This window comes from Embiotoca jacksoni, unplaced genomic scaffold (genome assembly GCF_022577435.1).
Source record: "Embiotoca jacksoni isolate LCO1_2020_lvr unplaced genomic scaffold, fEmbJac1.0.p SCAF_16, whole genome shotgun sequence".
NCBI lineage: Eukaryota > Metazoa > Chordata > Actinopteri > Embiotocidae > Embiotoca > Embiotoca jacksoni.
In genome coordinates, this window is record NW_027185296.1 from 10,529,468 (window position 1) to 10,557,258 (window position 27,791).

General features: G+C 42.3%; 1 protein-coding gene across 4 annotated transcripts; it reads right to left on the reverse strand.

Annotated features, from left to right (window-relative positions):
* sned1 (sushi, nidogen and EGF-like domains 1) lies at positions 1 to 27,079 on the reverse strand. Of its 4 annotated transcripts, none has more exons than XM_069150879.1 (32): positions 26,474 to 27,079; positions 19,700 to 19,987; positions 18,687 to 18,827; positions 18,401 to 18,563; positions 18,188 to 18,313; positions 17,778 to 17,891; positions 17,103 to 17,216; positions 16,444 to 16,557; positions 15,328 to 15,375; positions 15,124 to 15,231; positions 13,618 to 13,710; positions 13,346 to 13,474; positions 12,863 to 12,982; positions 12,418 to 12,534; positions 11,210 to 11,353; positions 10,624 to 10,797; positions 10,395 to 10,508; positions 10,190 to 10,303; positions 9,982 to 10,095; positions 9,304 to 9,420; positions 8,899 to 9,186; positions 8,565 to 8,748; positions 8,228 to 8,340; positions 6,614 to 6,892; positions 6,243 to 6,384; positions 6,053 to 6,135; positions 4,596 to 4,694; positions 4,254 to 4,370; positions 1,105 to 1,192; positions 925 to 1,004; positions 788 to 815; positions 1 to 684 (listed from the first exon to the last, which is right to left on the reverse strand). In XM_069150879.1, exons 1-31 carry the CDS (start codon positions 26,690 to 26,692, stop codon positions 790 to 792), a joined length of 4,170 nt encoding a protein of 1,389 aa, XP_069006980.1. In that variant the 5' UTR covers positions 26,693 to 27,079; the 3' UTR covers positions 1 to 684; positions 788 to 789. The 4 variants fall into 4 exon arrangements, with proteins under 4 accessions (XP_069006980.1, XP_069006981.1, XP_069006979.1 ...); XM_069150880.1 differs by having other exon boundaries at positions 13,397 to 13,477; XM_069150878.1 differs by having other exon boundaries at positions 13,346 to 13,477.
* Positions 27,080 to 27,791: the final 712 nt, after the last annotated feature.

Consider the following 27,791-nt stretch of genomic DNA (forward strand, 5'->3'; position numbering starts at 1 on the left):
ACATTTTTATTATTAAAATATTCACCTACAAAATGGCCTATAAACACTATTTACAGAATATCGAGCAGTGATGCCTGCTAAGACAAAGACAGATATTTTACACTGTGCATCATTGTCAGAGGAGGAGATCAACCAATGGGGTGTGGTGAAAACTTTCCGTCATCTTTATAAGGACATCAAGGGGCTGGTGTGAGGAAAAGATCGGGACTCTGAACACTCTACAGTTACTTCCCTGAGGGACAAACCTGCAGCTGAACCACAAATAAAAACCTCTCCTAATGTGTCAGCACGGACCTGGAAATGAGGTATATAAGGTCTCTGATGCAGCGCAGTTGACTGCTTACCATTAATATTTGCATACTTCATGTGTTTGTATGGAAAATCAGTCAGCAAGCACCCCAAATGATGACGATGTGGGCCGTTTTTCATCTGATTGATCGCCTCTTGGTGAAGCGTGGAGCTACAAACACAGCTCTGATGAAGGAGGACACAAACACAGCTGGTTTCTCAGATGGATGATGATTTGTTCCTGACATGTTACAGTGGGTTCTGACAGGGTTTTTCAGCACAACAAAAAAAATGACCATAATCAGTTACTTCAAGTAGATTATAAACACCAAAATTGAAGTTAGGAGGTTTTTCACATGACAGCGATGACAGTCCTTTCATCAGAATCCAAGTGCTCTGCAGGAAAGAAAGAAAAGATTCATGCTGCTGGAAATCTCATGATCCTCTACAGGATCACCATAAAAATGTGATTTTGTTGATTTAATTATCAAAAACAAACCTTTATTGTTGTCTGTTTGTTCTTCTGACTGGGAAGAAAAGTTGATACCAGTGTGTGAAAAGAATGTCATTGATTTATTTGCAAAAAAAAACCTAAAAAAATGTCATCACTGTGTGCGGACAGATTGTTGAACTTACTCGGACTTTTCTTGGGAAGCACTGGTTCGCAAATCTCTCGATAACACACATCCTGCTGTACTTTATACATCCTTTTGTACCTGCGAAAACATACTAATTTATTCGATCCATTGAGTTATATATAATTACCAGACCTTAACATCAGTCATAAATAGTGTATCTGCGCCTGGTGTGACTTACAGGTAGTGGCACACTCCACCCTCCCAGACAGGCACGCTCTTGGTCTCGGAGTAGAGACGGGTACAGGGGTGAGGCACTCGCTGGCACACTGCAAACAGCAGTAACACAACATGAACGTTTGAAGTAGCGTGAGTAGAGAAAAGTGTGCCGGGTGGTTTCGGAGTCGTGTGGGATGGAAGTCGTCGCTTCTCTCTGGCTGATGGATGCTTTCAGGAAAGGAATGTTTAAACAGTCTGACGCTGGATGTTTGGGTGAGGAACAACATTCAAGAGGGGCGAGGGGATGTCCACTGTCTGCTCAAACACAGCTTCATCAACATGTACTTATTAGTGGGATCAAACTCACATTTACAGCCTGGGTTCAGAAGTATGAATTAGCGATCAGGCTGAATTTAAGGAAATGTCTTACATACTTCTTCATGTTATTCTGCAGAGAATATTTTTCTCACCAGTAACACAAAAACCATTAAGCCTATATTTACTGTTCATTCAATGAAACATTCTATTTCTATGAAACACTTCAATGCTTTTTCAAAAGAAATACTTTTTTATTCTATTTGATTCTTTATAGATTTCTGTTGTAACTTTTCTTATGGTTAATGTTATGTTAGTTCATAGTTTTAAAAACAATACAATCCCACAGATATCCTTGCTGTTTATATCACAGCCAACATACTGTGTAACAAACGCCATCAATTTTTGAAAATGCTCAGTAGTTCAGAGCGATCATGATATGATGGTGCAGTTGAGTTATAAAACCAGAATGTACTAAAGCCTGCTAAAATGTTTTAAAAACACCGTTCACTCCCATCACAAAAACACACATTTCAATCAATCATCTAGAAATCAAGCTGGTCAGCATCCATGAACACAGAAACGTGTTTGTCAGCTTCTGCTTCTCTAATCTGTCTTTGTATGCTATTGTTTTTCACCACATGGCTGTGATTTGTGCACTGAAACATCTGAATGCTTTGATGGAAACTGTTTGCTGTGACAGATACATCTGTACCAGGCTACAGTCAGACTGAGAAGTTGTAATAAAAGTTGTCAGAAACTGTCAGTCAGGTTGCTTTTACATGACGCTCTGGATATTCTGTTGACTTTTGGGTTGAGAAACAAGTCACACAGGCAGCTAAATGTTTTCCAAACAGGTGAGGAAGAATTAACATTATATTCATGCTCCTTAGTGAGAGATGTACACATGTATTAATATTGGCAGCATATGATCACGTGTATGTAAACCTGTTTTCTTGTTCATTAACTTCCATTAGGCTTTGGACACTGTAGATAATACTGTATATTCCTACTAAGAGTCCTTCTTATTAATTCAGTAATAATGGCCAAAAGACTTTTCCTCCAGGCTCCTATTGACATGTTGTCATGGATACATTTATAAGCTGTCAGTTTAACTTGCACCGTTCAGTAGGTCTTAAAAGTCAATTAGTCTTTCACAGGTTTGGTAATTTGGACTGTTAATGGACTTAATTTTACAAGAGAAACAATACCTCTCTTTAAGGGCAGAAACCTACTATCTTCATCTTAAATATCTGAATTTGTTATGATCATTTTTTTATCAGCCACAAACCACAAAATAGAATTTTCCACTTGCTACTATTACTTTGTTACTTTTTCGATTCATAAGTGGAAAACTTTTGTCCTAAACAGAGTTAAACAGCCGGGCTGAGGATCGTCCTGTGACAGAGGAAAGATGAAAATCAAAAACAAAGCAGCACACTGTGTGCAGATAATATACTGCTGTCTTATACATGGAGCACAATCCTCCTTTCAGAACACTCAAAGGAAACACAGAGTTATAAATGCAACACAGCTCCCAGAAAAATGGAAGGAGCGTGGTGCAGTGCAAATAATGCGGCGCTTTGTGAATTCATCAACAATGTAATAATGTTGTATAATCACGCCCCGAAGCCTTAAACTTAACCAAGCCATTCATAAATGTCAGAGGGGTCAACTGTCAGCGGAGCGTGTTTCCTGCTTTAAGGAAAACTATACATAGCTCAGTGCTCTCGTGGTGACAGCGAACATGACGGCATGCAAATCCAACATAAATGATGCTGTGAGTTCACACCCTCAGATGCTAAAGTTACATGGAGAGGAGGGAGAAATACAACTGTTGGGATCACACTGACTGGAGTGTTAGTTCTGCACTGACACCCGTGACACTTGAAAATAGATGAAGTCCTTTTTTCTGTTCAGGGTGACAGACGGTCTAAACATATCTTCGCGTGGATTTATAGAGTTCACAATTCAGCTGACTGGCACGTTTTTTATTTGGGCAGTGGGAGGAGAGAGTCTCAGACATGGGGAGAACATTCATGGTCCCCAGAGGAGGAACCCTTACGAATCTCTCCACCAAGCAGGTCAGAGTTTTCACTATTCACTGATATACAGCAATCATCATCATCATCATCATCATCATCCTCAACATCTATTGGACAGGTTGCCAAAAAAGGTCAAACAAATATTTATGTTCCCCGGACCACATATCCTACCGATCCCTTCACACCTCCTCTGCTGCGACCATGAGGTGGACAAGTGATTGCTACAAAATTTGGTAAAGATATTCATGTCACTCTCAGGATGAACCTGAACCACACTGAGGATGTCCTGGCTTTTTTTTTTTCCCAGTACAGTAGTTATTCATCACAAACCTGCAGAACATCAGCCTGAGCTGTACTTCATGGTGAGTGGTACTCAGCGAATGTTAGCGTGCTAAGAACCTCAGCTAAGATGGTGATCATGGTGAACATTGTATGTTCACATTGTCACTGTGAGCATATTAGCATGAGGATATTGGCATTTACTTTGAAGCACTTTTGTGGCTAAATTAAGTCATCCAGAGCTGCTAGCAAGACTGTGAGACTTACAATGTTTTACTGCTCTAAAGAAATTATTTATATGATTTCTATAGATGGTACTGACGTTACTGATCAATATGTAGATCAGGTGTTTAAGACAATAATCAATCTACCTGAAGAAACCACGAATTTAAAATTCTTGTTCGATGTCATCATCAACCTACTTTCTCTGAACCTTGGGTGTGTGTTGTGTGTGTGTGTGTGTGTGTGTGTGTGTGTGTGTGTGTGTGTGTGTGTGTGTGTGTGTGTGTGGAGAGAAAGCACACAAACTTACACAGTTCACACTGTCTGCCCTTGAACCCCGCTGCACAGTCGCAGATGAAGGAGTCGCCTCCGTTCACACATGTTCCTCCGTTCTGGCAGGACAGACTGCGACAGTCCTGGGGCAACTCTAAAAGACAACAGCTGCCATTAACATCCTCAGCGCAGAACGAGTGGCGAGTTCAGGTTTCAGGCTCTCTATTCCACATTATCCACAGCTGATAGTATGTGTTGATGGCCTCCAGCTCTACCCCCACACAACAGAACAGGAATCTCATGTATAGAAGAGGCACATCACCGGCTGGGATCAGTTACAGATGTGCCACCTATTGGAGGAAAACAGCCAAACACCTACCAGGCTTCGTTCGTAAACCTTCATCTTGGATCTCCAGTGCAAGGCTGATTTTGTTTGTTGTTTCCTCCATCTTCTCTAATCTAATTGGGGGGTCTGGTTCTGCAAGGCAAAATATTTCCTGTCATGAATCATCGTGAAAAGACAAAATGAATGACAGACTGCAGCATGACTCCGGTAAGATGTAGATGTCCCGCTAATAGAGATGCTTAAAAGGTTTTGTGTACATTCTTCAGCCTGAAACAGTAAAACTCTGACTTAACAAAACGGTCAAAGTCATATTGTGACATCATGGGTGTCAACATCATTAAAAGGGGCAGAACAATCTTAGAAAGGAAGCTCACTCTCAAGAGCACAAGATAACATCTGTAAAACTGCTTTTCTGTTTCGGTGAAAGGCCAGAAGCTTCTGCACGGGGATATATGAAAAGAAACATGATACATCATTAAAAAGTGGATTGCTGAAAGTCATCGTTCTCTGGGTTGTCTGGTTTTATCAAAAGCTGCTCAATAAAGTGGACTACATGTGTCAGATTACATGAGCCTGTCCAGAGAGTCCATTCACATCAAAGGATCATTTATATTTCATCCAGACAGGTGGAGTTTAGGACCACATGGTTATAGAAACATGTAATAAATTATTGCATCAGTATCAGGAGATGTAAAGAACATAACTTTTATTGTTTGGACATGCATTTTGAATTTAAATGTGCTTTTTTTTTAAAGCACAAAATCTATGCAGTCTACACAAATAACAAATAGCATACAGTGCAGGCAGAGGCAAAAAACCCAGTGGGCTTATTTGAAACTTTCACCGAGATAATGTTAAAAGTTCCCAAAGTTATAGAAAACACAGAGTTTACATACAGAAATAATATGACTACATAAAAATAATAGAAAACAAAGTGTATATGACGACAACAGCAAAAACAATAATATCAATTTAAAAGCAGAAAATAAGAGTATGATGATGGATGAGAGTGTATGTGCGTATGTGATGTTTATGTTACAGTTGTTGGTTTTTAAGCACCTTTTAAAGCATTTTATAGAGGTTCAGCTTTTTGCCTGATGGGAAAAGCCGTTCCATAATTTGGTATCCCGATATCGTATCGAAAACTGACCTCTGCGGGGAGACGTTTAAGATCTAAAAAAAATTAATGAGTTGAGTAATGTGAATTTACTTTTAAGTAAGTTTTGAACTATTCAGGAATATATCCTTCGTTTGAGTGTATTTTATAAATAGAAAACACATTTTTGAATATATTAATATCATAAATAGTAAGAATCTGGAATTTCTGAAATGGAGGGATGAACTTTTCAAATCCTCAGCAGATAAATGTGTCATGTAGCACGTCAGTCTAACAGATGTTCAGAGAAATACAGTTGTGTTCTGCTGAAGTCATCTGACCTTCATACACATGAAACACAATTGTGTCAAACTGTGTGACTGCTTTTACTTACTAGTACGATGCCGAATGGCTTTTCGAGGCAGGTGAGTGAACTTCGCTGTTATCTTTCCCCTCCTGTCAATGAGTTCTGTGTATCTGCAAGACAGACACAAAATGTTACCTGCGTTGCACCAATGGCTGGATTTCCATTATTGTTGATGTTTTTATGCCATTTTGAATAATAAATAAAATCCTGCTGGTACCTGGATAATTCCTCTGAGTTCTCTGTTTCTGCGGTGCCTCCCAGGTCTTGAGGTTGAGATGGAGGAAGTGTGCGTCCGCCTTGAATCCCCTGTCCAGTCAGTGTTGGCCTGTCTCTCCTCCCCGGTCTGGCATGCATTGGAACTGAGTCAAAGAAAATGAGTTCAGGAGAATGCTTCAAAAACAGGCGAGAAGGTACATTATTACTCCCCAGGCCGAAATTCCTTAGTAGCAGCAGCACGGGAAATAACTTTTATGACGTGTTTGTCATCAGACACATCAGACACAGATTCACAGATTTGAGAGCAAAAGTTCCATGCCATGCTTACAGGTAATGTAAGACGGGTTGTGGAAAACTCCCACGGACACTCACAGGTAGTGAAGGCTAAGTGCTGAGGTGTGCTGTGGATCTGTTCCTGCCCTGTGTTCCTGACTGATGTGAGGGACACGTTGTAGTGCTGTCCTGGCGTCAGTTCGCGGAGGGTGTATGATCCCATTTTCCCGCTGGGCAGGAAGCGACTCCTGGTGTTCAGCCCTCGGGTCACGTTCACCACGAAGCCGTCTGGGATGTTTCTCGGGTGGCGGCTCCAGGTGATCAGCGCCGAGTTAGGGGTCACGTGTGCCAGGGAGAGGTTCTGTGGGGGGAGAGGCCCTAAGGGTAACACATGAGGGTCAGATAGTGGCATGGATGACGTGAAACATATTACTTTGCATTGTTTTATTACTTTGCATTGTTTTTTTCCTTCCTCTGCTGGAGGTTTTTCTCCTTTAAAGGGGAGTTTCTTCATAGGAATTGTTGGGTTCCTCTGTATAATGTTGTAAAGTTCTGTTGTAAAGACTTTACTGTGTTAAGTGCCTTGAAATAACTTGTGTTGTGATTTGGCGCTATATAAATAAAATTACATTGAATTGAATTTACCGTAGTTGCCTTAAATTGATGTTGGCGACAAAAGTGATTCTTTATTTATTTTATGTGAACATTTAAATGAATATTTCTGTTTTGTCAAAGCAGAGTATGTGTTAGACTACAAAGCAATGCAAAATCTGGACTGTTCAATTATTTTTGCCATATTTTAGTGTTGGACTATTGAAACTAAAAGACTTAATTGAGTTACAAATATGATTAGTTATTTCCAGATCAAAAACCAGAATGTTACCAGAAAATGTACAAAAATGGTTTGTTTTTAGTTCAGAGGATGAAGACCATAGAAAGAAATTTCATTTTAAGCACCAGTATGCACAGACTACTTTAAAGCAGATGTGTATTTCAGCAGCTGGTGTCAAATTGTGGAATTCTCTTAAGAGTGATTTAAAGTGCTGTAAAAATACATTCAGTTCAAGAAAATGAATTATTATTATAGACTCTTAATAAAATAATTATTAGTGTATAAGGTTTGTGGTGAATGACGGTGAAGTACTACGAGTGGCTCTTGATTCTTTTAATTCTCATATTAGTGTAAATATTGGTTGTAAGTAGCTGTAATTGAACAGACTGTCTATCTTTTCTGTTGTTAATGTTCTGAGTAAAGGGGTGGGCAAAATAAGATGTATCATGATGGTCATGAAAGATATAAATAAGAGTTGTTGTTCTGATTGGAAATCAGTTTTCTGTTTATATTTTCTACAGAAATTTGTGCATTACCATGAGCAGAATGAATAAAAATGAAATGAAACGAAAAATAAATCGACTGTATATTTTGTCTATCAAGTCCAACAGACTGGGATGTCTGGCAGACATTTTAAGGAAAAGCTTCACTCCAGGATAAAGATCAATAGAAAATGTACTGTAGAAAATAAAATGCACTTAATTCTAATCTGACGTCAAATTACTCAGCGGTTACTTTCTGTCATGAGTGACATATTATTCAGGATGGTAAATGTCCCTAATTATATAATATTTTCCTTACTTGATATGTCTTTATATTTGCTGTTAGTATTCAATTAAATGGTGTTAGTATTGTACATAGTGTTGAATGATGTAACCTACTTGTCCAGAATTGCAGTGGTCCAGCTGAGTGGCTCGTGGAGGGAAACTCATCCGGTCTGATTCCACTCTGAGTCAACACATCCACTGTGTACATCTGACCAGGCAGCAATGAACTGGGAAGCAGACGGAGGAACGCAAAAAGTGCTTTTCAGTCACAATATTACGGTAAGTGTGATGAAACAGGGCCCTCTGCAGGCTGAAAGGTAAACGACCCAAAATCCTTCCAGATACAACACTTCAACAGCACCATGCAGTGGACACGAAGGATGCTGCAGGTGGGTGGATGGGCATTTGCGGCTTATCAGTGTTGTTGTTGGAGCAGAGTGCGGGAGCTGACCTGAAGGTGTACTCAGTGGTGCTCGTGTTGAGCGCGGCGGTGCGAGCCTCGCTTCCGTCTGAAGGCAGTAAGGACACGTGCACCCTGCTGACCGCTGCATGACGAGCAGCCTGAACCAGCCAGCTCAGCCAGACCTGAGAGGAGGCGACGTGAACCACCTGCAGCTGCTCCACCCGCCGAGGTCCTAGCACAGAAACGCACACTTTACTCATGGAGATGCATGCAGGTATGTATGCACGCAAAAGCACTTGAACTCAACTGAATGCACCCGGAGGTGCTCTTCCCAGGAGCCTTATCGTTACTACTGCTGCGTTTCATTAAAGAGCGTGCTCACTGGTGCGGATCAGTGCGGTGGCAGGCTGGCTCGTGTCGTTGCCGTTGGTCTTGAGTTTGATGGAGACGGTGGAGATGTTGTACAGCAGGCCGGGCACCAGGCCTCGCATCACGTGGGTGGACTGCTGCCTGTCCAGGTAGTCTGTTTTGGGATTGCTCTTGCCCAGCGGAGCGTAAGTGACGGCGAACATGCTGATCGGGCTGTGCGAGGGCTCCGGCTCGTCCCAGCGCAGCTCCACCTCGCTCTCCTCCACGCGCAGCACATGGAGGCCAGGAGGAGGCAGCAGGTCTGGGAACAGTGGCAACCTTACATGTCTAATCCATACGTTAAATAATTACAGAGTGGTCTTTGCAATACATCGGATGAGTACGAAGAGGACAGTGTGGTGGGATTCTTAGAACCGACCTTTCTCACAGTCTTTGCCGGTGAGTCCTATTTTGCAAACACAGTTGTAGTTTCCTCTCCTGTCACTCCAGCAGCGGCCACGGTTCCCACAAGGTTTCAGCACACATGGGTCCTCCACTGGGGGGTGACAAAGATAAACAGTGAGCAATTTATATAGTGTAAATCCAGAAAGGGCTCCCCGGTCTATGAATATTTACGATGCTGCTTTTACCTGCTCTGTAATCCTTTATAATTGGAAAACGAAAAAAAAAACCTCCTTCTCATATCAGGTAAAAATGACCATAAATTACCAGTTCGGGAAAAATCAGATAATGTTAAGACACTTTTATATCCATTTTTTTCATGGTCATTCAAAATTTGACTGATTATCGTATTTACGAACATGTAAATCATTTTTTTCTGATTTAATACATTTTCCATTGGCTTTACTTTTTACCCATTCAGAGTAGTGTTATCCCCTGTTGGGAGAAAGCAGGATGAGCTGGGTGGGGGATGATTTTCCGAGAGCACAGTATTATGTATCACATTGATTGTTTTTGTTGTAATTGTGTATGTGATACAGTACTTCTCTTGGGAAATTCAATAAAGAGAGTTATTAAAAAATTCTCCACCAAGCAAAAAAAAAAAATCAACTGATAACATCAACAACGACTTGTGAGGAAGTGCGAAGCCACTTACACATCTGGCACTGGTCCCCAAAGAAACCGTCTTTACACGCACACAAATAATTGCGTCTGTAACCTCGACACACACCTCCGTTCAGACAGGGGCTCGACTCACACCCGTCCTGCTCTGCACACACATATTTATAGGTTGGTAGAATTTGTCGTCTTTGTAAGATCTGAATGTTAAAATGTATAAATATAGAAATACAAGAACACTGCACCTATTTCACAGTTCTGGCCTCTGAAGCCTTTTGCACAGTGACACAAGAAGGAGCCCAGCTGGTTCTCACATGTCCCCTTGTTCATGCAGGGCTCCGACCGGCATTCATTTATGTCTTGAAGGAGATGAAACACACACTCACATGTACTGCATATGTGCACTACATTTCTGTGTTTAAATATCAGAGGAGCTTGTTAAGGTCTTACCTGTCTGACAGCGGTTTCCACTGAAGCCGTCGCTGCACACACACTGGTAGGAGCCCATCTTGTTTCGACATGTACCGCCGTTAAGGCACGGCTGTGATAAGCACTCATTGATCTCTGTAAAAAACAGGATATTAGTATGAGTAAATACCAGACTCTAAACTGTTGCAGTCACTGGGATGTTTTCTATCTGGGCTTTTTTGGGGGATCTACGTGTCGATGTGTTACAGACCCTCACAAACGGGCGGCTGGCTCCAGTCTCCCTGAATACCACAGATGCTCTGAGTGGCTCTGGGCACAGACATGAAGCCTGGGTGGCATATATACACAGCCACGGAGCCCGGTGTTGTCGAGGAGAACTGGACTTCGGCGTGCTTGACTTGCGGAGGCAGCCCACAGCCCAGCTCTGAAAGGAATACAAACATGTTGATCATGTCAGCAGGGCTGCATAGTAACACAAGCTGACGAACACTGGGGCTTAAAGGAGCTCATCCAGAGCATACTAATGGCAACAGAGGTGTTTTCCATCCAGGCTCCCTGTTTCTGTGCTCCTAAAATTACCTCCAGCATGCTGTTAGAGTGTGTAGACATGAATCATCAGGTCTGGTCAGGTCTTATTTTATATAACAGCAGTTCTAAATCTGTAAATGTTGGGCCTTCAGTGCAGCAACACTGCTAAGATTATCCTCAGATGGAAAGCTAATATCTGTGTACTTACAGCCTGGGATATCCCCTGCTAGCGCCAATCTATTAAAGCTAAAACTGTACAAACATCAGTGAGATTGAGACACTGTTGTGCAATGACGCGGTCTGCTTACCTGCAGAGCCATGTACTGAGCTCCTGTTTATCTCACAGTGCCGGCCGCTGTAGTCCTCAGTGCATTCACATTTGTACTTCCCTATGTAGTGAAAACATGTCCCGCCGTTCAGACAGGGGCTGGAGGCACACGGGTCCGGCTTCCCTGCAAGAAAACATCCACATATTACTAACAATAGTATGGATAGGTATTGATTTTTTTTTTTTTTCTTGATTATCAGGCGTGTTTGCTGTTGTAACATCTCAGGGGATGGTATTCCACCACCATAAAGACAAAACACGACTTTTAGAAGGACGTCTCAAAGAAAGGCAGCAGAAGATACAGTATGTAAGATTGGGTTAAAACATTAAATAAGGCCGACCCATTAGCTGAGTGGTTCAGGTGAAAATCACATGGGTGCAAAAATTGTCAGCAGTGAGTCCCTGGCTGACCGAACCTTTACAGCCTGACTCTCTTTCCCCACATTTCCTGTCTGTCATTATCGTGGCACTGACGTGAGATGGTGCAAGGTTACAAACAAAATCATGTAAAAAGATTGCTAATTGCTAATTAATGCTAAGTTTTGATGTACTTTATGCTAATTTACACTTCTATTTCACTACATTTCAGAGGGAATTATTGTACTGTTTACTTTACCCCATGAAGTCATCATGCACTAATGAGATTGATGAAGTTGTAAATCGTCCCAGACAAATTATAGGTCATTCCCAGAAGTCCTGAAAAACATTACTTTCTATGTTGACTGCAAATGATCATAACTAATGTACAGAGAGAAAATATTATTTTGTGTGTACAAGATGAAAAAAAAAAATAAATAAATCATCTTTTGGACACTTTGGAAGCTCCATAAGTGATTTTAGTTGAGTAAATGATTTGAGTGGGTACCTGTACTTTTGATTCTTTAAGTACTTCTGGCTGATAATGCACTTTTAATAATGAATGTAGGACTTCTACATGTAACAAAACATGTTTACACTGCAGATCCTTTTACTAAAGTAAAGGTTTCTGTTCTAAAAATATTCAAAATCTAAACATTTCTATCAGTAGGAAAGGTAACTGGGAAGAACTGAGATTATATGATGATTTGATTCCTCACCATGTACAAGTATTTCTACACATGTAATTTCATGTTTTCACGCAAATCTGCAAGAAAATATTTGGGCACTGCGCAGACAATACTCTGTATATAACTTTAGGGCTTCACTCACCCACTTCACAGTGTTTTCCAGTGAATCTGTAAGGACACACGCACCGGTAGTTCCCTGCCTCTTCCTTACAGGAGCCTCCATTGCGGCAGGGACCAGAAGCACAGGTATTGAGTCTAACTGGAAAGAGACAGGGAAAAGGGAATCCTTGAAGCAGGGAGAACCTGAGTTTTTAATCGCACAAAATAAATCTGTTCCAGTACATTGCAATTGAAGTCATAATTCAAGAAAATTGCCCATAACTCAGTCATAAGTATAAATTATCCAAAGCCTTTCAGCATTGCAATATTTCAAGCAGCATTCCAGTAATGGCATGTTTCCTGGTGCATTAAAGCTGGAGCTGGGCTTGAGCCGGAGTAATAACACACAAAAGTGAAGGATGTTTTGATAATGGTGTTTCATGAACTCATATGCAGGCATTCCTCTAGCTTTTTAGTAATTCTGCTACCTTTCTCACAGTGCTTCCCCCAGTATCCGTATTTGCATTCGCAGGTGTAGCCTCCATCCCGCTCGTAGCAGTAGCCCCCATTCAGACAGGGAGAGGAGTCGCAGACCGATCGGGGCTGTACTGAAAAACACACACCGAGACTTGACTGTGTTCCATTGCACTGGGAAACGGTAAAAACTCCTCAATTTCATTTAAGCACATGACTCGGTCCAACCTTTTAAAAAAACAGATTATTTGTCATTTTGTAATTGGATCAATTACAAAAGTCTTCTAAGATTACATCAATCATTCGTGACTTTCTCCCCACGTTGTAAATGTAAACTGCAAATGTGACCATTCTTTTTTAAGTAGAAAATGACACTTGTCAAGAAGGGTGTGCTTTAAAAAAAATAATTGTTTTTGCTGCTATAGCAACCAGCTGCTAATGCAGTAACACATAGCTGCAAAGTGGCCAGTTGCTGGGTTGGTGCCTGAGGCTCTTACCATAGGGGTAAAAGTCCTTATGATCTAGCTCTGCTCCAGTCTGACACGTACATAGGTAGGATCCTCCATACTCCAAGCAAGGGCCTCCGTCAGGACACGGTCTGCTGTGACTGCACGGCGTCTGGGTTACTTCTGAGTGAAAGGAACAGTGAAAGACAGGTTTACAGATTTTTGGGAAAAATGTCTTATGGTTTGAGACCTCTGTGATCTTCCAGTGATCTGATGTTTCATAAAACGCTCTTGTGAGGTAGGATTATACATATCATACCCACCAAACTGACAGTAGAGTCCTGTGTAGCCTGAAGGGCATTCACAGGTTCCATTGATGTCCACACAGACACCCCCATTCTGGCAGAGACATTCCTCTGCAGACACAGAGTGAGTGAGAAAAGAGTGAGTGAGAATGAGAGAGAGAGAGAGAGAGAGAGAAGCTGGAAAGTTTGCTTGAGCTAATTGAAAACAAGTACTGGAATTAAGTGAAGTTTTCAGAATTGGCCAAAGTGTAAACATCGACAGAAGGTATAAATGGTCGACATGTGCACCATATGCGGAGCGTCTTTCATCTGCCATGCTGTAAACCACGTATTGATTCGCTGTCATTTCTCTTTCTCTAATCTTTTCCAACAAAGTTCACAGGACCAAACGATTACCAGTCAGCACGCTGCACATCCGCTCTGTACAATTTGTAGAATGTTTTTATTTTCCTCTCCTTCCTAATTGCAGCAGTGGATCAAAGGACACGGCCGTATCACAGCTAAATGGCTCCCCTTTGAAGTCCCGGGAGCTCGGTGGAGGGTATTATTTTTCTGATGATATGGAGCATATTTTGTGACCAAAATGTATGGCCCCGAGGGCAATTAATGGATTGTTAATTTGCGAGAGCCACTTTCATTGGCCACCTGTGCGGCCCGGACCCTTTGATCTGACTGCCTGATTAGGCACTTCAGAGTCCCACTACTTTCTCTTCCTCGGAGGATCGTGCTCCTTTTTCCGCTGTGCCTTCCAAGTGAGCCAGGCAGGAAAGTATTTGGGAGATTTAAGAGAGCCTATATAAGCACTGATAGTTATTTCAGCTCAAGGGTGAGAAGTAGCATGCATTTGCAATAGCTCAAATACTATTAAAGAGCTTTTAGTAGGGGGAAAAAAAACCTTGCAGCAACTGCTATCAGTGGGTGACAGTAACCTGTAATGAGAGCCTGAATTAACTTCCCTAAAATAGTTCTCCCCTAAAACAAATGTACCATGATACAGATATCAAATATATTACAAAATGACTTGATATATGCCTTTATAAAGGAAGATATTAAGCGAGGATGATAGTGTTTTACACATTTTGTGTTTAAATTGATTGTACAAGCAGCAGCTGTGTTTGAAACTATAGTGTGGTACGATGGCCAACTTCCAGAGGAGCAAGTAGCGGAGTGGAAGCACGCATATTTCAACAGCTCTGTCTGAAGAAATGACCTGAATACCAAAGAGCAGCTTTGACTCATAAAGAGGCCTTTTTAAGTCTAGACAAAGCACTTCCTCTTGTTGGTAAACTAATAAAATGCGCTATAAAACAATTATTCACAAGATCAAGCGACTGGTTCCCGTAGTAAACTGGGCGAGGCCGTGTCAGTTTTGATAATTACAATGATCCATCATCACAGCAGCCTCTTCCAGGGCACAGCTCCAAATTCCTGTGGGATAGCACAGCTCCTCTTCAAATGCCCCAGACTGCTCTCTACCTGCCCAGCTGCCTGTAGTCAGCGTCAGGCAGGCCAAGCGTACGATACCTTCACACTTGTCACCGTAGAAGCCCGGAGCACACGTGCAGTTGTGGCTTCCAGAGCTGGTGTGTTCACAAATCTGGTGCTTCTTGCAGTCGTCCTCCACACACGAAGCTGGGGATGGAAAAGCATCGCATGTTGAGATGGAAAAACCAAACAATAAGCGAACATTTTTGGCAGAGCTTCAGCTGAAGCTGAACTTGCTTTTACCTGTTTGGTTTTCTGCCTCAGTTGAATTGACCTGAGGTGCTACCAACTCTGAGAAAGGAAGACAAGAACGGGCTTTAAAAGGCTGGTTCATAACAACCAGACGAACTGTACATGTTTCCTCACTTCACTTACTTTTAATGGTATCTAACACTGAAGATACTTTTGGATTTATTTGCACAGGGTTGGACATACCTTACATATCTATTTACTACCACCCGAATACAATGGAGATGATGGAATTTATTATTATTTATTTTCATAAAAAATGAGAGATAATAACGGTCTGGAGCATTCTTATCCCCCAATATTAGCTTTTCACAAATATATCTGTATGGATGCAAACAGTGCAGAGGTGGAGAGGTAACAAGGAATTGCAGTAACAAAACCGCAATACTGACTGATAGACAGTATTACAGCTTATATTTTATCAGATTTATTTTGTAACCATTAAAACAAGACTTTTGCAGATGTTCAGAGGATGGACAAACAGATGTAAGAAACCTGCATGTGCCACGGTCCTACAGTCAACTGGCCCTAACTCGAGCAAAAACTTTCAATGGAAAAACCATTCCCATTTCATTCAGACACCTGATTGGTAATGTTAACTAACTTCAAATGACTAATGCAGACATTATTTTTTGTTATTAAATATGGGGGATCTATACTATCTAGATAAGGATGCAAATTATGATTACAATGATTTTGGGATACCAAAATTTATGACCAGATTGACCTGTCTTAAACCCACAACTATCTACAGATACCTGTACACTACAGTTTCTGCCAGCACAGTTTAAGAAATGTTAAACTTAGAGTTCAACTTGTATTTACACCTATCAGGATTTATGACTATAAAGGCAAATTTTTTTGATCACAAAAAATAAAGTGTGTGAATAGGAACAGATGAAATGTTTCTAATGGCAGAAAACTGGAGAAGCAACAGAACCACTTAACTCAAAAAAAGTTATTGAACCCCTGTTTTACTGTAAAAGACATAATGTGGGTTTTCCATTTATGTTTGTCCCAGTTTGAAAAATGTTAGATTACAGGAAGCCAAACAAAAAGGCTCTGTAAATGTTTTCTATCAAGAACTACTTTTACAAACATGCTCTTCACCTGTCTCACAGAAGGTTCCAGTGAAGGCAGCGGGACACGTACAGATGAAGTTGTTCACCTGATCGATGCACTCTCCTCCATTCAGACACGGCTGCGACGCACATTCATTTATGTCTGGGGGAGACCAAAAGGTCAATTCGTCAATAAAACATCTTATGATTAAGATTCATTGTAAGATTTTTCAGTGCTGAAAAGCAAGAGGTTGTTGTCTGAGACATGAAACTGGATTAGGAGCTTTGAACTTCCTTTCTGAAAGCATAAAGATTCATTGAGCAGGTGTCTGGTATTAAAAGTAGTCTGTCAGAAACAAGGATTCATGAACTGTGCAGAACCTGATAATTTAATTCCCCACTGGGTTCAAGTTTCATCAACAATCAATCCCAAAAGAAGTGAGATTAGGAAAAGGACTTTTCTGGATACCGACCTGACTTCATTGAACTTTCTCACCGTGGTTCATTGCTACGGTGTGTGACGGAGGAAATGAAAAAAAGTTGTTTGCAAATCTATTGAAGCATGACCCATTTGTCGAGGTAGACTGGGAAACTCTTTGGACAGAAACATCTGCCAAAAGACTGAGTTTGATGTAGAAAGCAGCAGAGAATATTTCCTCTGGAGAGAGATGCCTACTTTCCCCCCGGACTGTGAAACACCCCGCTCACCTGTCTCACACAGGACACCAGTGTAACCCGGCTCACACACGCAGGTGAAACTGCCAGCGCCTTGTACACACGACGCGTTGTTGAGGCACGGCCTGTCTTTGCACTCATCAATGTCTGCAACACACACACGCACAGGGACACGCTCATGGAATATTTACTCAGCTGATTAATATATCCGCCACACGGCTCCCCTCACTCTGCAAGTATGTGCTGCTGGCTGCGAAAGGTATTAGAAGAAGTTTGATGCATCTCCACAGGCTGGACTGTGGGAATAGGCACAGAAGCTGCAGGGAGGCTGGACTTAAGATATTCTACACATATTCTCTTTTTGTGTGGAAAGAGCTTAAAGAGGCAAAAAATACTTTAATTGATCAGATTTTTTTTTTACAGTTCATTAGCCTATTCACTTTATGTAGAAGGTAGGAAGAGAGATGTGGAAACTGTAAAGTGCAGTGGAAAAAAAAAATGGATGAACTGTTTGGGGTTTTCAATAGTTATAAACTACATCTCTACATATACAGTAAACATAATGCTTTTCTTGATCATATTTTCACTTTTCAAAAAGTTATTTACAATTACCACATTTCCATATAACTTAAATGAAACTTTATGAGGAGAAGGAAATGAAACCATAACTCCAATCGATACCAGCGTGAGGCAGTATGTCAGTTGTACCTGTTTCACACTGAGTCCCAGTGTATCCAGGAGGACACTGACAGGTGAAACTATTAATCTGGTCTTTACAAGTCCCTCCGTTCCGGCAAGGATTAGAGCCACACTCATCGACATCTACAGCGACAGGGAGAAACACAAAGGAGGCAGTGTGATATTTTTAATTAGAAGGAAACATCTGGCCGAGATCAGTAGATGAGATAATGTCCGAGGAGAAGGCAACAGATTGAATCTGATACAGGTATTCAGGAAATGTCCAGGTGTCCCAAGGCAAGTCAGCTGATATGTATTATTTTCTTTACAAGTTGATATCAGTTTTTTTCTGGGTGATCTCAGGTGGACAGGAAGTCATTCACAGTGTGTAGTGTGCGCCGAGCGCAGCAGAGGAGGAAGTGGTGTCAACCATAACTCACCGATTTGGCAACGGCGACCGGTGAAGCCGGCCAAGCAGGAGCAAGTGAAGGAGGGGTTGCCTGTGATGCAGTCGTCGATGCACTGGCCTCCGTTCAGGCACGGGCGCAGGTGCGGGCACACAGACGCTGTAGAAAGACGTCAACGTAACAGAAATCTTAGAAACAACAATATTAAAGCATTGGAAGAACTGATCTCTGAGGAGCAGCTCTCACCTGAGTTATTGCAGCCACCCACTTCCACGTTTGCATCATCTATACGGAAGACCCATCTGCCCGGGTAGCCCACGTTGGTGGTCAACTCAACATTGACCACATCAGCTGTGCGAGAGCTGGGGATGTTGAAGTAGCGCTTGCCATCACCAGCATTAAAACCTGCCTGGGAGGAGAGTAACAAAGAGGCAGACATGACAAAAACGTCGCTGAATTACAGTTTCAGGCACATGAAACGGGAAAGCAGATCATCCTGGACCTTCCACGCCAGATAACCACGTGATCTTACCTGCGCTGCGATCCCTCCCAGCCCGGCCAGGTTTCCTCCGCTGCTGGCGTGCATGCCTGTGGTCCAAGTGATGTTATTGTACTGGAATATAGTGAAGGAAAGCTCTCCGTCTGTAATGAGCACCACTTGGAAAGTATTTACCTGCACAGATGAGGATTAGGCTCGGTTAAACCATTTCCTGATTTCTAGGAAATTTCGCAATAATGCATGTATGTAAGAGAATCCTCGTATTAACAGTACAGACTGAGTCAGGCTGGAGGAAAAGGAGACTTTTTGTTGCTGTTGGGGCATATGAGCAAAAAATTACCAGATACCATTAAAATGAAACTTGGTAGCTTTGACTTTTTTTTTTTAACCACACATTATGGCATGATTTTAAAGTTAACAAATAGACTATTTCCTGTGACTTTGAGATTATTTAAGCCAGTAGTTCACAGTCATTTACGTACCCGAACCTCAGAGGCCCTGAGTTCATTTCAGTTGATTTTAAAGTGGCTTGTATGTCTGGTGGCAACAAGTGGATATAAAGGGTATCGTATATTTTTCATAGTTGATTGTGAAGGTTGCATTCTTTCGACGAGCACTTCAAGAGGCAGATCTGGATCTACTTTTAGCAAACTATTTCAGCTTCTCTGGCAGCATGTCAAATAGTTTGCCAGCTCGCTCCCATTCAGTAGCAACATGTGTGATTCAGGCTGGTGGGAGGTGCTGTAATAGTCAGTATATTGCAGCTGGTAACTTCCTAGTTATTGTTAGAATACATTTTCTAAACATCATCAGCATATAAATTTGGATGGTTCTGTTTGAGTGTTGATTTTCCTCTTAGACACAAATATGTTGATGTTGATTAAAACTTTTTGAGCTACCTCACAATCTTTCTACACACATCCTGGTGACTGCAGAGGATCATTGGTGATCATTCCTGGTTGGAAATCACTGATCCCAACCCCAAAGATACTTAAAACAGTAACTACTGTATCAGGACAACTGTAAAGATCAATGAGAGTTTGTACCGGTGTACGGGAGTTGCCTCCAAAGAAAGTAACTTGATGCCACGTGGAGATGAGGACCCATGTTGCGTTGAAGTTGGGGAACTCTGAAAAGTATGTCCGGACGTCACCTGAGGCCCTCCACAGGATGGAGGGATCCTGGCTCTCCCTGTAGAACACTCTGCCTGCTCGACGGTTGTCCACGTCGGCCCAGAACGGCGCCACAACCCTTCTGTCCCCGGCGATGGGAAAAGCTACAGGTGTGAACTGAGACACCTCCCTGAGGAAAGACACAAGGCCATTGTTGTTGACCTGTGGAGGAGACACAGCTGGAGTTAGAGCATCTGAAGAAAAAGCAGTAATACTGACAGATTTTCTTCAACACGTCAGATTAAACCGGCGTGACTTGTTTATAGGATTAGGTGGGGTTCGAGGGGAAGTGCTGAGGAAGAGACGTGAAGGTGGACAAACAGAGGTACTCTGGCCTCGCAGGGCAAACAGCTGCATGGGGCAGCGAAAGCTCCCATAACGGATGTTTGCACTTCCCATGTAGCACACAGACGCTACTTTTATTCCGTGTAGTGACAGCAGCTGAGAAAACCTGCTTTCTGCTGCTCATGCACCTGCAAAATCCTCCCGCTAGGAAGAACGTTCACGCTCTTTATATCCACAGACGTCTGCCAACAGTGAAGTAACCAAATAAATGAACCCGTCCTCCCCTTGTCTACATATCTCCTCTGAGAGAAATGCACAGTCATGTGCTATTGCGTGGTGGAATATCAGCTTCCCCCAATGTCAGTGATGGGTGTACTGCTGAACTATTTACTAAAGTAATATATTAGTAAATCGACAGAAAATAAACCAATAACAATAACTCTGATGATCGTTGAAAGTTAAATTCCACATATTGCTTGGATTTGTTGGGTATTTTCCTGTTTTATATCATTACGATCTGAATATCTGGATTTTGGACTGCAGGTCAGACAATTTGACAAAACAAAAACAACTGAATTGAAGTATAATTGAAATTATAAGAAAAAAAGTCATTTTTAATTTCACTCTTTTTTTTTTAAGACAAAATATTTCATGAATTAAAGTGTAACTACTAATACTCCCTTCTTTAGATTTTCTTTTGGATGTTGTTGTTATTTTGCGATGTGGGTGCAGCAGAACTAGCTGTAAACAAAACTGACACATGACCACATTATAAAAGTTATATGGTTAATGTGAACAAACAGTAGCCTAATACAGCAGAGATCACAGGGCAACAGCAAATGTCCAATGTACATCTTAAGCTCTTTCCTGAACTCCAACTCCAGCAGTAGTATCTTTTTAGCTGCTACATGATCCTCTGTGTTCACCAGCTGGTTGTTTTTGTTGGTGCTGGCTGGTCGTATTCAGATGGTTAATTAGAGCGTTTTTTTCTGTGGGAACATCACCACAAGCCATCACTTTCACATTACACAAAGCCATTCAAGCTGTTGTTAAGATAAAAGTATTGATTCATTTAGCTTTGAGCTCCAATTTGAAAAAATGGATTAAAAAAAATTGCAACAGAGGAAGAATAAGCACAGGAACTGCGAGCTGGAAGCTGCAGAGTCAAGACAGTTACTGTGTCCAATGTTCTTGTTTTATGAGACAGGAAGTGTGGTACAAATTATCAACGTGAAAACGATCCGAACACATGTAGAAATATAAATGAAATTATTGAAGAAGAGAAAAGTTTTCTGTGACTGATTGTAAAATAGCACTGTAGTAAATATAGAGGTCATTACAACGATAGATTGTGAAATAGAAGAATCTGATATTATGGCATTGGGAATCTTTACATCACAAACATTAGGTGACCAGTTACTGCACTAAAGTTTGACCATCCTAAGAAACAAGCAGCTAAACCTGAGTGGAGAGGAGAGTTCTGCCGGCTAAAGGGTTGAATCCCCATGAAAGGTGTTCATTCATGCATTATTTCCGTGTATTATCGGCATGGAGAGATTCGGCCTCCCACGGCACCTAAACTCTCCCGTGAACTTTGCCTCTCTCTTTGCTTTCCGGGCCGAGTGGCATGAGACAGTGACAAAGCTACGTCAGATGGCTCAGCTCTGCTCCACGCTTGTATGAAAACCAAAATTTGAAGGACTTTGCTGTAAAAACAGTAGAGGAAGTTTTGTTTGGCACATGCAGCACGGGGGCTCAGTTAATTGCCCGACCACAGTCTTCCCCTCTGCATCAGCGTGATGTGGCGAGAACGTGGCCGATGTGGGGAAAAGGAGGACCGAGTGCAGGGGCAGGGCCCGCCGGTCAGCCAGAGCGCCATCTGATACTGGGAGAAAAACAAGAGAGAGGGCACTGGGCTGCATGAATGGAAGGATGTACATGAATTACAAACCTCCCACACCCACATGCCCACTAATGAGAGACCTGCGGTGGCAGCGGTCTGGAAGTCTCCCATCCTTCAGCAGAATTAGTGTAGGAAGTCATGAACACTAAATAGAGTTTATGTTCCAATGCTGGAATACGTTTAATCGTCTAATCCAATCTTTTGTAGCATCTGGAAATGTTTAAACAAGTGTATTACTCAAGATTTTTACATGGTTTTTTCCGGCTACTTTGACATGGAAATGACCTTCGAGGAATTTAAACTGAACTTGGGACCTTTTTCTTTGCATCATATCACATACTTTTCTTGTTCTCATGGATTCCAACCGGGCTTTTAGCAGCGTGGACGTCCAGCGAAGGGTGGTTCTGCATCACACTTATGTGAGAGAGTGAATGGGTTCAGAGCTGCCTCGTGTTATGCTGTAACATGACCAAGGTCAGAATCACAGGGGAGAGAGGTGCGATCAGTCAACCTTGTAAGAAGCATCTCTCTCCCCATATTTCTTTCTCTCACTCTCAATGGTGCCACTTCACTCTACAACACCCTTGTTATTTTTTTTGGGAATTCTTTTCCGGATATGTGCAGGATTTTGCTTGGGTGGTTTTTCTTTAGAGCCAAGCAATTTATGGACTAAAATAAACTTTCATCTGGCTTAAGTCAAGCCAAAGCAAACCCCTAAATGAAAAAGGTGCCCATGGATCAACTCAGGAAAACATTAAGTTTCCCTTGTCAAGAAAGGAGGTTTCACAGCTACAAACTTGTCCAATTATTTGACGAGAGCAAAGGAAGTGACTACAGTCTACAGTCTGTGCACTTGGCCTGGAACTCCTTAGCCCCGGCTCACCTTTAGCTACAAAGAGTTTAGATTGAGGCAATAAATCCTGTCTGCAACCGCAAGGAGGGACTCAAATACAGCCTCTATTGCACAAGTTATATGGTGGGCTGGTAAAAAGATATTAGTGCAATGCTTAACCAGATTGTATGATGTAGAAAAATGTAGAAACTAAAACTTTAACTTGCAAGTCAAACAGTTTAAATTACAGAAGAGTTTTAAAAGTTATCCAGTAATTATATAGCCTGGCCGCGTCGACTGTCACTCACAGCTTCAGTTTTCTTCACTGTGAATGCAAACTCGGCTCGTATTAGCCCCTCTGAAGGGCGGACCTATCAGTGACCAGTGTCGGTGTTTAACCGTGTTTGTCCCGCCCCTCCTTCACTATCAGTGGGCGGCTGGTGACAGTGACGAGCGCAGTGTAAACATTCTTCAACTCTCGGTGACCAAAAAAAAAAATTAAAAAAAAATTGCCAAAGGTTCAGCACTCAGCACAAAATAAACGCTCAGCAACCCATCAAGCTGCTGGGGTTCATTTAAACAATTAGAAAAAATATGCTGTACTCAGGAAAAAAACGCTCTGTTGGACACAGGCCGTATGTAGCTGCAGCGGTGGCAGAGTGTCGGCCGGTTTTGCCACATGCTGATTGGTTAAAATCAACCCGAGGTCTACGCCCAGCCAGGCGGGAGGACTGCAAACGATTCGGGTGACCAGACACATATTCACGCAGTGAAAGTAAATGTCCATATTGTATATTGTAAGAGTTGTTATACGGCATGAAATGACAATTAAAAAATAAACAAGAAAAATAGTTTGACATTTTGTAATGTCAAACACACACACACACACACACACACACACACACACACACACAACTTGTTATTTTTGCACACAAAGGCTTCCAGCGTTTATGCTGCACTCAGCTCACCATATCACATTTAATGGATATACATAAAAGTAGTATCAATCTCCTCATCTAACTCTCAGCAAGAGATCAAAGATACATCTTCAAAAATGTCACATTGTTCTATGAAAGTGCATCATTTCACTTGAAGACTTCAGGCTTGAAGACTTTTTTTTTTTTTTTTTTTTTTTTAAGTATGTGCAGATATATCCTCTCCATGGTGGATGAACTACTTCTAACATCACTCTGTCACATCTCTCATCCCACACATGCATGTAAAAAGCACCCATGCAGAGTACAAAGAATCAAAGTTGACGCGCACATCTTTGAGCCATATACACAGTGGTGAGTGAAACTGAGTGAATGAAACTGCACAAAGTCTTGATGCTCTTCAGAGGAACTGATGAGCACTAGCAGATGTGTGATCTGTACAGAGTGAAGTTACACTGTAGCATGTTTTTGGCAGGAGCCTCTCGAAATATATCTGAATTTTACTTGCGTGTATTTTATGTTTAATTATAGACAACAACACCACATTGTCTTGTGTATTTTAATCTCTCGAAAAGTTTGAGTTATTTCTCTGTCCGTGATAGTTTATCTACCTGCAACAAATGCCTTTGATCATAACATCTATTCTCACATCTGCTTTTAAACTTGTGTTCTTTCCTCTCTGACCTTGGATGTCCTCCTCCATGTTCCTTACACCAGTCATCCGTAAGAGTAGTTAATCCGTGAGCTGCATTGTTTAGAAGCCCCTAAGATGCTTTGCAGATCCATCTGTTCTGTTAAAGTGATTGGTCATTTCTCACATAAAGCAGCTGGACAGTTCCAGGGGGAAGACCCCTGCCATCTTATCTGAGGCGTGGGAGGAGGGGAGGGGAGGACCTGGAGGAGGAGGAGGAGGAGGAGGAGGAAAGATCCCGGCAACATGAGAAAACTCCCAGACACAAACCATAACAGAGGGACAGCCTGGTTACCATGAGGCAGGAAAGAGACCGGAGCCGGATCAACAAAGGGATTTTTAGGTGTCGTTAAAGATCAGTTTAACCAAGTGTTGCATGGATGTGGCGATCCTTGAATCCAATGCTGGATTTGTTCATTAAAATTGCTAAAAATCAGACCCTTTGCTTCAAAAAGGAAAGTTTTAGAAGCACGTGTACAGCTATAAAGAATCAGTTATGATAATGAAGTAAGACAGCACCTCACAAACTATTTCAAATCAGCTTCCATGTGGTGGTAGCCCAGAGGCTTGGAACAAACTCCTGGGAGAAATTATTCATACAAATTTACCCTCAGCACTCAGTGAAATATTACCTGTTCAAAGCAGCTCTCTGGCGGCAGATATCACCCCGTGGCCCGCACGCTTTATAACACATGTTTAATGGATTCAGGTGAGGCATTTAAAACGAGCGTGACTGTAATTTCAAGTGTCTGCCATAATCTGTTACGCTTTGCGTGACTACAGAATTACAGTTGAATGAGATGCAGAGCGAGCTACAGGATATCCCATCACTGGCAGCACACGGCAGAATGTGCTCTGCTCAGATTTGTATCTCTATCAGATGATAATTCAATCTAAATTCAACAAGCCGAACAACCTGTAACTTGTCTTATCTTGTCGCATTTAACCGTTGTGTATCAGTATTATTAGAGGAGAAGAGATGTTCTGGAATTCATTGAGAAACACAGTGTGTCAGCAGTTGAGCTGTGAACAGTCAACACTGCAGTTATAAACATGGTGTCACTGTCTATACAGTGTGTGTAGATGCAGAAGAGTTTTAAAAATCTCTTCATCCGGAGACTGACCTCACCCCTTCGCCACGAGCGCTTAGATTAGAAAGGCAAACTTTGACCTTGCCCATTGTTGCCATGGTTCCTCAGCCTCCCCTGCCCACGGTTCGAACAGGGAGGAGGCAGGCGGGGCTCCGAGCGAGGAAGGGGAGATTCGGAGAGCGAACGCGGATGCATAACCACAACAGGTGGTGTTGATTTAAGGGAGTTCTGCCTTTCCATGCGCTGGAACTGAACCCAATACATGACAAAGGCAGATCAAAGAGTGTTTCACTGTGGTGCGCGAAAATCCTTGTCAAACCATTCGGCTTCCTCCCATGAGCACTGTTTCTCTCTCTCCGCCGTGCATACTTTCCCCCCGCTCTCACTTCTTCTGAAAAAGAACTGCTCGCAGATGCTGTGGCAACAGTAAGAACACAAACTGTCATTTCCTTGAACAGCTCTTTGCAGATTTATTACAACATGGGTTACCACTGTTCTGCTAATAGTTTGTCTCTCGCTCTCCCTCGGTGAACTTGAGAGCCCTCAGAGTGTGAGAAGGGCAGATGTAAAGTGAAGAGAAAGTCAGGGAGGATTGTGATTCAAGCCGAGAGGGGAAAACGCGATATTCTACAAATGAGGTTACACACCAGAGCCTGTGAGAGCACAAGAACATATACAAACTCTCAAAGGGCGCTGCAATGTAGTGTTTGGCTGCGTGCCAAATCTCATCTCCCTGAGGTTCTTATATAATCCACACCATGTCAGTTTCAATTGCCAACTGCCAAGAGCATGCACACACACACACACACACACACACACACACACACACACACACACACACACACACACACGGTGACATACAACAACATAAACACACACACATCAACAAAAACATACTGCTCTGTACTCACATAGAGTCCTGTGTGCCTGTCTCCAAAGAAGGGGAAAGCAACAGAGATCTCCAGGAGCCTGGAGCCCCCGTCGTCCTGGGCGACGGTCTGGGAGTCCCCCTTGTCCTGGCCAAAGGGGTAGAAGTCCTCCGGGGGAACGGTGGGTTGCACCCCGGGCAGCAGGTTTAGGGAGAGCAGGGTGCAGAAGCAGGGCAGCAGGGCTCTCAGCACCAACACCATGGCCTCAGCCACCCAGGGATGGAGCTGACAGCAGGCACCGCGGAGGGGAGGAGCACACACACCTGAAGCAAGAAGAGCAGAGCAGAACAGGACAAGACCGTACGTTCCTCCTGTGAACCACAGCAGTCTGAATCCTCCCCTGACTGCTCTCTGGTTCTGCCTCTGTCTCTCCTCACTTGTCCTTTAGTCGTGAACTGGGCTTCTTGTGTGAGACAGGGGAATACTGTAGATTCCTTGCATTCTGCTTGCTGCTGGGCACTGCATGAGCTACACTCCGTCCCACTGAAATGAAACGAAGGAAGGAATGAAAGAGGGGGAGCAGCGTGATTTAGCTGTTTTTTTTTTTTTTTTTTTAAACAATCCAGCGATTTGGTCCCTGATGGTCAGCTTAGAAATATCCTCAATAAAAGCTCTATTCTGCTTGCCAAAGGAGTTCTTTCAGCTTTGGCCCCACCTCCCCCACAGGGATTCACTACCTTGCATAATTAGCTCCTTCCAGCCAATAGCTAAGAAGAGGCCGGTAACTGGATAACCACTGGGCGGATCTATGATAATCAAAGGGCTGCTTTAAAGAAATTCTGACAAGATTTTCCCCCTTTCAGTGAAACTCCCACTATGTACAGTTACCAAGGCAAGCTATGTTACACAGTGAGAGGACATGCATGTGCACTGTTGGGAAAATAAACTGTGCAGAAAGAAGGGCTTACTAATACTTACACACAGCAGATGCAAGTATGAATGAAAACAGCCAACATGGAAAAGACAACACAGTTGTGGTTTCTAATCAGCAAAGAGAAGATCACATGTTATCTCAGTATTTTAAGGGGTGTGGAGGATTGCAGGAGTAAAGAATAATGATCCCCACAGACCTTGGAGTCCGCAACTAACTTTGAAAGAAAACACTGAAGACAGCACTGGCAACAGAGAGTGAAGGTCAGTCTCTCACCCACAACACTAAATCCACAAAGGCTTTTAATGGTGCGAACCAAATGCTAGAACTCACATGCCATGAAAGGGCAGTGCTGTCCTCCGCGAAGGTCACAGAAAACCTTTTCCATAACAATGTTGTGTCGAGCAGAGTAATCATCTTTAAATGTCA